We start from the raw sequence: 14085 nt of genomic DNA, 5'->3' as shown, positions 1-14085 counted from the left end.
CTCAGACCTGCGACGACATCACATCCAAAAATACCAAGCAATTGGGCCCGCATCGGAACCACAACTTCGGCCACGGTATGCCCATTCCACCCTCAATTGACTCGTAGACTATCGTGACAATCTAACTCGCCTCTTTCGCAGATGCTGTCCCAACGATTTGCGCGGGCCTCGACGGTCCGCGGCGCCGTCCAGGCCGCCCGACGAACCCCGATTGTCCAGCAACGTACCTTCTTCCCTCCTCAGTTCAACGACCGCAAAGTTCTCGAGGAGAAGTACCCCGAGTACCCGACTCTGTCTGACGCAGAGGACCCCAACATGGTCAGTGACACGGCAATTGGCGGCGAGAGAGGAAGGAAAGAGTGAGAGAGGCTCGATAGCCGTGGCTAACTCGAAGACGCGCAGAACGGCGGATACATCAACCCTCCCTTCATCAAGAGACAGTTCCGCGATCCCCACGGCGATTGGTGGGACAAGCAGGAGCGCCGCAACTTTGGCGAGCCTGTCCACGAAGACCACGACTTGCTCGGCATGTTCTCCCCTTTCGAGTACACCTGGACCACCACCGGCAAGGGCCTGGCCCAGATCGGTGCCTTTATCGTCGTCTTCCTCGGTGTCTGCGGTGTTGTCAAGGCCAGCTACCCCGACAAGGCTTCATACCCGAGAGAATTCCCCGACGGACTCGAGAGGGAGTTGGGAGGTGCTAGCGCTCTGCGGGTAGGTCATGCGGCAGATATATGAGATCAAGACTGCGAGACTAACATAATGACAGGCGAGAAAGGCTGGCGACGCTGACCCATGAAAAGTGTGACATGTCGGGGGTTACGAATGGAGACGCATGTGTGTATTTTAGAGCAGAAGAAGAAATCCTTTGGGAACCCCACCAGCAACAAGTTCATATGTCTTCAGTCAACGTTCCAGTCAGAATCATCCGCAGTGAAATCAACCATGCTAGCCTGACAACCAAGGTGGTCGCATCTGACAGGCGTAGTGGGACGCAGACGCGACAGCTTTGCCGCCAAGAATGGCAAGAACGCAAGGTACCTAGTTGGCTATTCCTCGGTCAGTTCTTCACGATAGAAGGGCAAGTGCCCGGCTGGCGTCGGCCTCTTGGTGTAGAATGGCGTAGAAATGTATGGCAGCTCCTTCTTTCCGCGAGGCAACTCAGTTTCATCCCTGCTTGCCCCTTGGACGAAAGGGGTACGGTACCTTGCCGTGCCAAAGTCGTCTTCTCTGTCTACCATCCGTCAGTAGACGGGCTCGACGTCAAACAACACAACTACAATATTCAGTGTTCCCAGCATACTAATCTCGATCATCGGACTCGACCTTTGTTGTACCCGTCATCGTCTGCTCGCGTTTCTGCTAACAACAAAGATTTCACCCATTGTCGCGCTCGACTAGATACTGTGGGGGGTTTCGACATGCGTTACGATAATTGGGACGTCCTACTGTTCCCCAGCAGTGGATCGGTGCCGCTGAAGGAGTTCAAGACAGACTGCTCCGTCATTCCGGACCTTGGTCAGTCTTGACGAGCTCAGTGGTCATGGACGTTTCTTTGCTGATCAATGGATGCCCTGACAGAATCGAAACTAGCATCATCTCCGGGGTCTTTTGGCTTACCGGTTGTTCATGGCTTCGTCCCCAGTCTTCCCCGCAACATGCCGCTCACGGTTTCCATCTTTTCTTGGACAATCCCTTCTATCAGCAACCCGAATCAAAACGCCAACCTTGTAGTCTTTGCGGCGAGGGTTTACATCGATGGAGAACTCGTTGCGTAAGAACTTTGCCGTCGACATCGGTGTCGCTTACAGCTTCTAACGGACTTTCAGCGAGGACGTATTCGACCAAGGTCGGCGGACGCCTCTTCCCATCTCTCAAAGTCTCAGTAAGTCGACACAGTTGCCGATGCATGAACTCGCCGAGGAATATGCCGCTGATCTGACTCTTTACAGAACCAAACAAACACGGTGACCGCGATCTGATCAGGTTCCCTGCATTCAACGAGAAATATTTACGAGAATACTCCTGGAATCCTGCCGCAACCCTTGGCCGCATCCAAGTTATCGTCACGGAAGCAGTCCAGCGTGACCCGACGACTCTTTCCTTGGACCACATCAAAAATATCGCCGCATTTTCTTTCTGCCACGCTCCACTCGGTCGGTAGCACCTAGTGACTCAGTTCGCTGTCTGGACTGCGGGCTAATCATTTCTAATGCAATAGAGACGCTCGAGGAAGCTGCCATTGCCTGGCCGAACCGACGCATGTGGGAGAGTGCCACGCCGGCACATGGCTTTCCCTCAGCAGTCTATCCAACAGGCCACGATCTATCTTCTCAGCAATGGCCTACAAGACCTGTGAGAGATCCGCCTCAACAGCCTTTGTCTTCAACTCCAGCGCCCACGACTCTGCCAGTCTTCCAAATAGAGGCGAGTCCGTCAGACCCGCTTCGTTCGACTGGAGATTCCGTTCAGCGTGCCATAGAAGGGTCCCATGGTTGCGCTATCCGTCGGAATCCGTCACGCACTGGTGTTCTGTCGGCCTCAGTCAGCGCAGCGCATCCATCCCTCATGCTTCAAGATACCACCAATCTAATCGGCCACAACCCAGGGCCATTAAATCCTGTTCATTGGGATTACCCGGTTGGCGAAGCCCTTTATGGCGACCTTAACCCAAGCAGTTTCTCCACCCAGAGCCAACAAATACGTGGTGCAGCACCATTGAGTTCATTGGAGGCTTCAGACTCTACAACCGACAAGTTTGTCTCTTGTACGCTATCTCGTTTCTCACTCTTGGTTGGAGATTGTGCTGACCTTCAGCAGCCGTCCACGATGCGAGGTCGCAGGCTGCCTCGGCCGCGAAGTGGAGCATGTCAGTGCTTGGTCTGCCAGTCTCTCATGGCAATGGTCCTCAACCTCGACGGGAGCTCTACGCTCCAATCCCCGCAACAGAGGTCAAGTCTCGCAAAGAGTGCCAGCCTCAGCACAACATCTCGAAGCCATTGGCATCAACATTTCCCAAATCAACATCAGACCCGGAGCTGTTGAAAAGGGTGAAAGGTCGGGCGCTCTCGACCCTGAACACGCCTCAGGCCAGGTTCATGTTGATTGATCCTGCCAACACCGCCAGGCGCGCTCCGTCGTTGGGCACGCTGGGCACGCCATCGAAGAAGCGGTCTTCGGCGGCGAAGAGTATCCGGCGATCCGTATCATTTGGTCCAGTCGTCAAGGACATTGAGATTGAGCGGCCGCAACCTGGCATAAAGCCGAGTCAGTGTAAACGCGACTTCACGCCTCTCGGTGTTGTAGAAGTTGTCGCCCAATCTGACCAAGGCCATTCCAGCCCCATCCTTTGATCATCTACTGCACTGTCAGGAAGTATTGGGTGCCGAGATATCAAGAGACACGCACGTTGAGCATGACTAAACTAATCAAGAGAAGTCGCTCGGCAGAAAGAGTTTCGGCTTTGGGTGGATGGTTATGTACCAACGTATGAGACTCTACCGGCGAAGATCATGTATTGTTTACGCTGTGAAGTCTTGGGCCATGGATTACTTTCCACGAAGCACGTGTAGTGTTTACCAAAATGGCAACGATTCCGACAAGTAGCATTCCTTGCCACTAGCAGTGAATAGAACTGTAATACGTTAATCGAAGCTTATCGTTGTTTTGAAGTACAGTCGGCCTCAAGCTTGATCCGTTGTCATGTTACGAGCATGTGCCTCTTTAGCCACACAGTATGATAAGGTTATTGAAACTTATTCAGAAGCTCACAAGTTACCACAGCTCGGCTGATGGTTCGGGGAGAAATTCTTGGATATTCCGGAGGTAGGGGAGCTTCGATCCACTTTAGGGCCGATTGAATACGCGGGTGATGTATGGATTCGCGGATGGATATCCATGGTGGCCATCCTCCTCGGCTCGGACTATGACAGGTCAGTGCATCATCTACCTGTTCATCCCATGAACCGCTCCGTTCCATGGGTAGATCTCGATTTTCTCTCTCGTGTTAGTTTTTCCGAATCTCTCATAGCTGGACATCCGCTTCTTGTAACTCTTCAATGAGTCGCTAATCTGTAGATTGTTGTTTCTGAAGTTCTGTTAGAAGGGGCATCATTGTCCATTCCTTACCCATCATGGCTCGAATTTCAATTCCATAGTAAGTCAATACGTCAGACTCGCACGGGGAGACTGACACCTTCGGGTTCCTGGCGCTGGAAGACGCCTCCCGAACCGAAAGCCGGGATGGAGTACTCGCCGGGATGGGTTGCAAAGGTACTCCAGACCCCAGATCTCGCACTCCGCAAGTGACCCATTGTGACCTGCAATTCGTTGGTTTACATGGCCTAATGCAGCTAATCATCGTTTGCATGTGCGGGGATTTGGGGAACTGATCAAAGTGTGGGGTGTAAAGGAAATTGGCATTGGAACGTCGGGATATCCGGTCGACAGCATGAATACGGTTGTTCCTGGCAGGCTTTGGGCAATAGTGCCTCAATTGATCTGGTATATAAGAGACTTCATGTCCAGATTTCCATATCACGTTCGCCCCGATGGCTGATGTCCTGCAAGCTCAATTGCGTTGCAAGTAGTCAGTCAAACAGAGATCTTGACAATGCTGCAAGCATATCTAGGTCTAGCAGCAGTCTCCCTGACTGGGGCGTATGCCGCTGCGCTCGAGACTTCCGGTGCTCCATCGACAACCGCCCGGCTAACTGCCGTAGCTTCGTGGTCCTACAGCACCTTTACGTATGAACAGCTGACGGTAAACCGGTACCCGACGCCGCTGCCATCTCCTCTGACCATCGCGACCCCATACGCACCACACTTTACCGAGGTTTCGACATTGTTGCCAGAGAATGTCACTTACACGACGTATTCCCTCAACCCGTCGGCTACAGCGTCCCCCGATGGCCAGTACGGCCAGAGCGCCTACGCCGCTCTCTGGGCAAACTACACTTACACGCATGAGCCTCCCTTCACGACAACCGCATCCCCGACACCCATCCCGCCCAGCGAGCTGGTATACCCCCCTCAACTGCCCGCCAGACCCCTAAATGACAACACCGACCTCAAGTTCCCTTCCGACTTTGTATGGGGCGTGGCTGCCAGCGCATGGCAGATCGAGGGAGGTCTCCAAATCGAGGGTCGCGGCCCTGCTGTGCTTGACGTTGTTGGCGTCAACGGCCAGGGATTGCTCGGTACCAATGACTCGAATGTGGCAGACATGCACTACTTCCTGTACAAGCAGGACATCGCGAGGCTCGCGGCTCTTGGCGTGCCGTACTTCTCCTTCTCCATCTCCTGGACTCGTGTCGTGCCGTTTGGCAGGGCAGGTTCGCCGGTCAACCAGCAGGCGTTGGACCACTACGACGACGTGATCAATACTTGTATAGAGTACGGCATCACTCCGGTCGCAACGTTGATGCACATAGATAACCCCGTTGGCATCTTTGACAATCTCGACGAGTTCCCAAATCACTACGCCTACTATGCCAAGCAAGTCATGGCGCGGTATGCGGATAGAGTGCCGTACTGGGTCACCTTTAACGAGCCAAACATTGCTGTGCAATTCACCCTGCCCAGCTACGATGGATTAACGGCGTTCCTCCTCGCCCACGCGGACGTCTACCGCTGGTACAGAGACGTCCTCGGCGGAACCGGCAAGATCACCATGAAGTTCGCGAACAACCTCGCCGTGCCTCTGGACCCGGGCAACCCAGACGATATTGCAGCCTCCTACCGCTACCAGGACTTCATCCTCGGCATCATGAGCAATCCGCTATTCCTGGGGAACCAGTTCCCCGAAGTCGTCCTCAACACGCCCAAGATGAATACCACGCTCACAAAGTCCCTGACCGACGAGCAACTCGCCCACATCAACGGCACCATGGACTACTGGGCTTTTGACCCCTACGGCGCCCAATACGCAACAAATCCACCAGGCGGCTACGAAGCCTGCGCGGCCAACTCCTCAGACCCCCTCTGGCCCTCATGCGTGACGCTCACCACAATTCAAGCCAACGGCTGGGCAATGGGCGCGATCTCCGAAGGCGGCGCCCTCATCGCCCCGTCCTACGTGAGAGAGCAATTCGGCTTTGTCTGGAACACGTACCGGCCGTCGGGCATCATGGTCACGGAGTTTGGGTTCCCGCAGCTGGCGGACGCGGAGACGTCGCACGATGCGCAGCGGTATGACTTCGAGAGGACAATGTATTATCAGAACTTCTTGACCGAGACGTTGAGGGCTATTCACGAGGACGGGGTGAATGTTATTGGGGCGCTGGCGTGGAGCTGGATTGATAATAATGAGTTTGGGAGCTTCGAGGCACAGTATGGAATGATGGGTGTGAATCGGTCGGATCCAGGGTTGGCAAGGTGGGTGAAGAGGAGCTTTTTTGACTATGTGGACTTTTTTCAGAGTCACATCTAGCTTGTGTAGATACTGTTGAGGAAAGTCGTAAATACTACTCAACGATGACTGGACAATTAATTTAGTACGATTTCGAGGTTTTGAGGTGTTAGTGCAACAGGTGACATCGGTTCTAGTAAGCGGCTATTGCGGCTCGTTTATGTCAGAGTCTCCGGCCAGTCCTGGCCTATCCACGTTTTCATCATGTCAGACTTGATGACGATCTTTCGGAGCCCCGTCCAATCTGGACGTTACCGGCCGCTAGACGAAGCTAAGCTTACGACCTTTGCATTGGTAGGCATTGGTAGGCTAACCCCAGAAATTGCCTTTGTCTTCCAAAATTCCCAAATGCCCCAAGTTTTGATTGATTAGTGGGCTAATGCACCACCTAGCTGACGTGAGAGGAATGTGGGCTAGGAGGATTGAAATCCGTGATGACAACTTCCTTCTCCACATAGTGTTCATGATGTATAAAGCAGATAGGTTACCTTGGCATCTGGATGTCCACTTGAGATCTTCTTGGCATGCTTCTTACAACCCATATTTTAGTGTGCTCAATTCATCCAAGTTGGCAGCAACACCGGCTTCATGACAATGGCAGACGAAAGTACCCACCGCCTCATTCCACATGTTGTGGCCGAGCAGGTTGCGCGGGACCCAGATCGCATTTGGGCTTCATACGCCATCAGTAAGGACATCGCCAAAGACGGGTTCCGCGATGTCACCATCCGTCAGCTATCAAGAGCAGTAGACAGAGTGGCGTGGCACATCGAGGCCAACATCGGAAAGAGCACAACATTCAACACGTTGCTCTACTTTGGCCTCCCCGACATCAGATACGCAATCAACGTCATCGCCGCCATGAAGACGGGCCACCAGATCCTGCTGTGTTCTCACTTCAACAGCCTCATTTACAACTTGAGTCTCTGCGAGAAGAAGGATTGTCACTATGTGATGCGGAGCGAGGGCGTAGACGCCATGGTCGATCCGCTGTTGGCGGCGAGACCGATGAAGACCTTTCCCGCACCATCTCTAGACAGCCTTCTCGATGACAATGGCGATGTAGACCCGTACCCTTACACGCGGACCTACGAGGAAGGCATCGACGATCCGGCGGCCGTGGGACACACCTCGGGCACGACGGGACTGCCTAAGCCTGTCACCTGGACACAGAGGTCCTTTGTCGTCGTCGATACCGTCTGGCGCTTCCTCCCAGATCTCGATGGCCGACCGTCCTATCACAAGGTTCTCTCAAAGGGGACGCGCTGCTACCAGACCATGCCCATCTTCCACCCCTTTGGCTTCTTCTCAGCCGTTACCGACCCCCTCTTCCGGAAAAAAGTCCTTGTCTTGGGCCCCAACACCCTCGGTCCCATCCCGCCATCGACACTTGAACTGATGTTTGAGCACGGCGACTTTGACTGCTTGGCTGGAGTACCGATTTACCTAGAAATGGTGGCAAAATCGCCCGTGTGCCTCGCCTCCGTCGAAAAGAAACTAAAGTTCATCTTTTACGCGGGTGGCGCGCTCAGCAAACCCGCCGGCGACGCGCTCTCAGCCCGTACAAAGCTTGACCAGCTCATCGGGTCCACCGAGGCCGGCGCCGCCCTAGGTCACGAGACGGACCGCGAGGACTGGGACTGGTTCTGCCTCAACGACGAAGAGAGCGGGATCGTCTGGGAAGCCTGCGAGGTCAAGGGGTCCGGGTCTGAAGGTGAGCCGCAAGAACAGGTTTACGAGATGACGTTTGTGAGAAACCCCAAGGTGGAGAAGCAGCAGCACGTCTTCTGGCACAGCAACGTCGTCGACGGTGTCTTTCGGAGCAACGACTTGTTTGTGAAGCATCCCACCAAGGCGCACCATTGGAAGTTTTACTCGAGGAGGGACGATATTGTGGTGACCAAGTTTGGTTGGAATGTCAATCCCATGTTATTGGAGAGGGAGATTGCGCAGCATCCGGCGGTGAAGCATGTTGTTGTCGGCGGAACGGGGAGGCGGCATATTTGTGCTGTCATTGATCTTGCCGATGACGGTCAAGGGATGTCGGAAGAGGAGATGTTGGATAGTATCTGGCCCTTCGTGCAAAAGGGTAACGAGATCTTGGATGCGGCTGGTCAGTTGGCCAAGCAGAGGATCTTGTTTAGTCGAAAGGCAAAGCCGTTCCCCATTGCCGGGAAGGGCAATGTACAGAGGGTGGCGGTTCTCAAGTTGTATCAGGACGATATTGATGACATGTATGCCAGAGTTGGGGATGGACCTGGATTGTAGGTGGGCAAAAGATTGATCCTAAGCAGTTTGAAGAGGCTCCCGGCTGATGTACTTAGCTTCCATGTCTTTCCAGCAATATTGAGGGCATATAACTAGTGAATTGGTTGATACTGCCATTCTTCCTGACGCCTGTCAGAGTCAGATAACCCCGTACCGCAAGATTGTATCTCTATGTTGCGGTTAAATAATAATGCCAGGAGACTTGTTGGAACGAACAAAAAGTCCGTACTAATTGATGTGGTTGTATATGATATGGCTTAAGCCAGAGTATTAACTTCGGTATCTACGATGTTGAAGTCCAATTGGCTTACAAACAGACTCAAGGTGAGTGTAGGAATACGCCAATTTTGAGTTGCTCTTATTGTTAGATAAAGGCACAATACTAACAATGACTTAGTACTAAGGCGCCGGGGCTCTAGGGCGTTGGATTGTTCCGGATTTCCAAAACTAGCATCAACTGATACAGGTAAAATTCTGTTAACTAACGATGCATTCACTAGAAAGCGAGACCGAGATTTGTCTCAACTATCCGACTTCATAACGATAGATGACTAAAGTAGCGGAGTTCGGGCAGCGGACTTTCGCACTCACCTAGTGGGTGCAACATTGCCGGACTTTGGATTTGTAATCCGTACAGAAGCCTATGCTCTGCCCCTCATCTCCTCATCTGAAGTGTTGGACTGTGGGTGCGATCACCACACACGGGGCGGGGACCCGGGCGGGGCCCTTTGGAAGCGGCTCGCCCGGACCTGTGTTTCCCTGCGCCGAAGCGAGGCCCCCGTGTTTGATTGGAAGAGTATTGAAGATGTTTAGGAGGGGGACCATGTGGTTGTAGCGGGTGTTCCCTTGTCCGAGGGAGAAATGGAACCTAATGCCTTGTACAGTGGTGTAAGGAATTGGGAGGTATCCTCTTTTCGGGAACGTATTCGGGATGGAGACTGGATGCATGGAATCTAGAAGTACAAAGAAGAGCTTCAGGTCCCGGAAGTCTTGACGTCACTGGCTTCGATATTAGAGCTTCAATTCTTATACATTACAGAACGATTCTTTACCTCGACAGTATTCCAAACTTTAGGGATCGTCAAGTCTCATCCGAACAAAACTTACGCCACTCTATCATAAGCAAAGCACATCATTACTCACCATGAAAGAAGCCATCGTCAACGCCGACCTCTCGGTCGACATCAAGGACTCCCCCATCCCCGAACCGGGCCCAGGCGAGCTCCTCGTCAAAGTCATCGTCTCCGGCACGAACCCAAAGGACTGGAAACTCCCCTTTTGGTTCCAAGCCGCCTCCAACTCGGGCGATGACGTAGCCGGCACAGTCGAGAAGGTCGGCGCCGAGGTCTACGAGTTCGCAAAGGGCGATCGCGTCGCCGGGTTCCACATCATGCGCACAGCCAACGGCAGCTTCGCAGAGTACGCCATTGTTCCCGCCTACACCACCTTCCACCTCCCCGCCAGCGTGTCCTACGAGGAGGCCGCGACGGTGCCGCTGGCGGCGTATACCGCTGCTGTCGCGTTGTTTCACTCGCTTGAGATCCCCTCGCCCTGGGATCGCAAGAGGGAGACCAAGGCGCCGGTGGTGATTTACGGCGCCAGCACGGCGATTGGGGCGTTTGGTATCAAGCTTGCCAAGAAGGCGGGCGTGCACCCCCTCATCGCCATCGGAAGCAAGAACAGCGCGTTCGTCACGCCTCTGCTAGAGGAAGCTAAGGGCGACGTGTTCTTGGATTACACGCAGTTCGATTCGCAGGACAAGTTGGCCGAGAAGCTAAGGGAGGTGATCAAGGCGACCGGACAGCGATCGTTCAGGGTCTTTGACACGGTCAGCGAGAAGGGATCGTTCCAGATGCTTAGCAAGGCCATCGCCGGCCCGCCCGAGGATGGCACGGGGTTCAAGCCGAGAGTCACGACGGTGTTGCCCGGTAACGACTTTAGCGACGTCGATCCTACCGTCGAGGTCGTTGTCACGAGCGTCGGATTCGTGCACGAGGAGGAGGGTCAGGGTAGGCTGTTTGGCCTGATTTGGGCGCGGGTGTTTGCCGAGGCGCTGAGGACGGGGTGGATGAAGGCGCACCCGTATGAGGTTGTTAAGGGCCTCGAGGGCGTCAAGACGGCTCTCGATGGGTTGAAGAATGGTACCGTCCGTGCCAAGAAGATGGTTATCCGTGTTGCGGATGGCAATTAGTTGGCGAGATGTGAGTGGTAGTGTAGTTGACAACATGAAGATCAAAAAATTGCTTGGCTTATTTAAGGTGCTTACGGCTTACAGGACAGCTTTCGCCACGTGGGATCGCAGATGATGACTGACATGTAATATATTTTTATTCTTCTTCCGCATTCAATCGGAGGATTCTCCAAAAGATGCGGCATGCTATCCCGAGTAGACGGATGTTCCCCGCCAATACCGCCATTCAGTTCCGATCAAATCAAGCAAATGCTCCTAACCCGTAACGCCTCCCAATTCATAGCTTACATTCTGAAATCACGCCAAGGAACATAGGGAAATGATGAGCTCTGGACGCGAAAGTCCCCGAGCTGAAGGAGTGAAATCGCCGAGAAGCTCGACTACATCTCCGAGCCTCGACTACGCCATGCCTACGTGGACATCCTTGCCCTTGACACTCTTCCACTCCACAAACACGGAGCCGATGATGGTCGCCGAGGCCGTCACAGCACTCACTAGGAACGCCTGTGCTAGGGCGTCGCTGTAGGCGTGCTCTACCGCGGGCAGGAGGGACGGATCGATGGTCTTGCGGATAGCTGTCACACCCGCGGCGATGACGGAGTGGGGGTCAATGGTCGGGATGTACTCGACTAGGCTCTCCACGAGCTTGTTGGTAAAGACTGTCTGGCCGATGGCGACAAAGATGGCACCGCCAACCGTTTGTGTGAAGATGATGATGGCGGTTCCCGTGGGCACGTCGGCCATGTCGAGGACCACCTGCACAGCCATTAAAGGCTGCTGCATAGCGGCGCCGACTCCGGCACCGGCGAGAATCTGGTAGCCGATCCACATCGCGGAGGATGTGTTGGGGTTGAAGGTGGAGATGAGGCCGTATCCGATTCCCATGAGAATCGAGCCAAGAATCATCCACGGGGTGTACAGGCCCCAGATAGTGACAGCGGCACCGGCAACGAGTGAAGCGATGATGTTGCTGACCAGCATGGGCAAGTTTCTGACTCCCGAGTTGACGGCGGAGACACCCTGAACGGACTGGAACCAGATGGGCAGGAAGTAGACAGACAAAAGAAAGGCGGCGCCGGTGTTGAAGGCGAAGAAGGAGGACGACCAGACTGAGCGCTGCTTGAAAATGCGCGGCGGGACTGTGGCGTTTTCCTGGCCAAGGTACTGCAAGTAGAGGAAGCCCGCCATGCCGAAGCCGAAAATCAGGAAGAGAACGATGACGCGGGCAGAGGCCCAGGGGTATGTGACGCCACCCCAGTGAAGAGCGAGAAGGAGGCAGATGATGGCCGGCATGAAGAGCATGTTTCCGAGAGGGTCCATCTGGATGAAGCGTGTTCGCCATGTCTCTTGGGGAATGGAGCGGACGGGATCAGGGAAGAAGAAGAGAATGACAAAGATGGTGACGGCTCCCTATCTACGGCGTTAGCACGGTGGCATCAAAGACGTGGAATCGAAATCAACTTACAATCGGCAGGTTAATGTAGAAACACCACCGCCACGTCAGACTATCTGTAAAGACACCACCCAGCAAAGGACCAGCAACGGATGAGATACCCCACATGCTACCAACGGCACCAGTGTAGATGGGACGCTTCTCGAGAGGCACGCTATAGGCGAGGATGATGAGTGCTCCGGCAAAAATGCCGGCTGAACCTACTCCCGCGATGGCGCGGCCAATGATCAGAGCGATACTGTTGGGTGCGACACCGCAGATCAAGCTGCCCAGCTCGAAGATGGCGATGGTGATCAAATACACCCACTTAATGCTGAAGAAGCTGTAAAACTTGCCAAAGAGCAGCTGGAGAGAGGCTGTTGTGAGGAGGTAGGCACTGCCGTACCAGCCGACGTCGTTCAAGCTCTTGAACTCATCCGTGATACGCGGGATGGCGGTGGCGATGATGGAGTTGTCTAGGTGGTGGTTATGGTCAGCTGTAGCTCTACCCTATTGAATGAGTGTGGAAATTGGGGAGACGGTTCCTTACCGAGAGCCATCAAAAACACACTGAAACACAATGCCATGACAATCAAAGCCAGCTTCATTCCCTTGGGATATTCGAGATCATCTTCGTTATTTACGATCTCGGCTTGTTCTGACTTGGCGGAAGGTATTCTCGATAGCTCGCTATACGGGACAGGAGGGAGTAGGATGGGATCGATTCGTATATCTTGAAACGATGCGGCAGAGCTCGCGATGTCCTTTTCCATCTCATCGTAGTTTGAGCTCGAGTCGCTTGGTGTCAGGGTTGACGCTCTTGACTGCAGGAATGTCGGAGGAGCCATGAAGGACGGCACTGCGGCCTTCTGAGCGTCGAACATGTTGGCGATGACGACGAGACGGTCGAATGCTGTAGAGAGGGTTGAGAGGTCTACAAGTGCCAGTGAAGTAGAGTCGGGTACTCGGGATGGAGCAGTGACACGATGCGGAAGGCAGCTGAGATGGCAGCGCTACTCTGTTGATCTTGTTTGTTTATCCTGATGAGGAGACTGGGAAACAAGGATACTGTAGGGGAGAAGATCACGGATTCTATATAGATCAAGTTACGTGTGTTGAACGTGTCAGTCCTTTGGGGGAACTTCCGACCAAGACCATGGCCTTGCCGAGGACGTGGATGCTGGGGTCGGAAGCAGACGGTGATGGTCGCGCTGGGAGAGTAGAGAGCGCAAGTCCCCGAAACACTTGTCTGGGCTCCCATGTTACACCGGCTTGCTTCCGGTAAGGGCAGGAGTACAGAAGATGAGGTCGCGCTGCCTCTGACTCTGCCTGGTGAACGAGAAGCGGACGCCAAGTATCGGTCCCTTGGTGTTGTACAAGAGACGGTACCCTGGGAGGGGGCCAGACGTTGTCTCAGCTGTCTTGGGGGCTCTTCCTCCATGCGTCGAACGGTGTGCTGTGTAAGCTGGAGCCATACCTGGTGGCGTAGTCGGGATGATGATGACGAACTAGTACAGGATGCAGTAAGTGGACGTTAGCCAACAAGGCAACTTAGCAAGCGCCGGCACTGGGCATGCACACGGTACTTGGACTGGGGTAGGAGAACATCATCCCTCCCCGTCGCACTTAAGACTAGGCAGTAAGGGCAGCGGAAGGACGCGACACCCACACGGAATGGCAAAAGACGGGAGGCTCCAAGACCAGAGACGGGTAGAGAGCGTCATTGGCGGGTCCCTCGTAAGCTCCGAGCCATTGGATGCTGGCGGATGAAGACTAGACCAGACG

General features: G+C 54.1%; 6 protein-coding genes across 6 annotated transcripts; 5 read left to right on the top strand and 1 right to left on the bottom strand.

The window, feature by feature from the left end:
- Window positions 1-141: 141 nt before the first annotated feature.
- On the top strand, window positions 142-799 carry CPAR01_05958 (NADH:ubiquinone oxidoreductase 20.1kD subunit; the record flags this gene model as incomplete). The annotated part of the gene is made up of 3 exons (XM_060490233.1): window positions 142-318; window positions 403-714; window positions 770-799. The coding sequence occupies 3 exons, from the start codon at window positions 142-144 to the stop codon at window positions 797-799; spliced, it is 519 nt and encodes a 172-aa protein (XP_060351699.1).
- Window positions 800-1421: 622 nt separating this feature from the next.
- On the top strand, window positions 1422-3353 carry CPAR01_05957 (uncharacterized protein; the record flags this gene model as incomplete). The annotated part of the gene is made up of 6 exons (XM_060490232.1): window positions 1422-1518; window positions 1582-1774; window positions 1830-1885; window positions 1953-2156; window positions 2222-2767; window positions 2821-3353. The coding sequence occupies 6 exons, from the start codon at window positions 1422-1424 to the stop codon at window positions 3351-3353; spliced, it is 1629 nt and encodes a 542-aa protein (XP_060351698.1).
- A 1259-nt stretch (window positions 3354-4612) lies between these two features.
- Window positions 4613-6430, top strand: CPAR01_05956 (beta-glucosidase A; the record flags this gene model as incomplete). The annotated part of the gene is made up of 1 exon (XM_060490231.1): window positions 4613-6430. One exon carries the CDS (start codon window positions 4613-4615, stop codon window positions 6428-6430), a length of 1818 nt encoding a protein of 605 aa, XP_060351697.1.
- Window positions 6431-7003: 573 nt separating this feature from the next.
- Window positions 7004-8677, top strand: CPAR01_05955 (ochratoxin A non-ribosomal peptide synthetase; the record flags this gene model as incomplete). The annotated part of the gene is made up of 1 exon (XM_060490230.1): window positions 7004-8677. The coding sequence occupies one exon, from the start codon at window positions 7004-7006 to the stop codon at window positions 8675-8677; it is 1674 nt and encodes a 557-aa protein (XP_060351696.1).
- A 1144-nt stretch (window positions 8678-9821) lies between these two features.
- Window positions 9822-10868, top strand: CPAR01_05954 (alcohol dehydrogenase GroES-like domain-containing protein; the record flags this gene model as incomplete). Its single annotated transcript, XM_060490229.1, has 1 exon — window positions 9822-10868. One exon carries the CDS (start codon window positions 9822-9824, stop codon window positions 10866-10868), a length of 1047 nt encoding a protein of 348 aa, XP_060351695.1.
- A 399-nt stretch (window positions 10869-11267) lies between these two features.
- On the bottom strand, window positions 11268-13184 carry CPAR01_05953 (major facilitator superfamily transporter; the record flags this gene model as incomplete). Its single annotated transcript, XM_060490228.1, has 3 exons — window positions 11268-12278; window positions 12334-12776; window positions 12851-13184. The coding sequence occupies 3 exons, from the start codon at window positions 13182-13184 to the stop codon at window positions 11268-11270; spliced, it is 1788 nt and encodes a 595-aa protein (XP_060351694.1).
- Between the last annotated feature and the right edge of the window lie 901 nt (window positions 13185-14085).

The sequence above is a fragment of the Colletotrichum paranaense genome (genome assembly GCF_030867605.1).
Source record: "Colletotrichum paranaense strain IMI 384185 chromosome Unknown Scaffold_4.1, whole genome shotgun sequence".
In the NCBI taxonomy this organism is placed as follows: Eukaryota; Fungi; Ascomycota; class Sordariomycetes; order Glomerellales; family Glomerellaceae; genus Colletotrichum; species Colletotrichum paranaense.
Note: the sequence above shows the minus strand (reverse complement) of the source record. Positions and strands in the feature narration are given on the sequence as shown.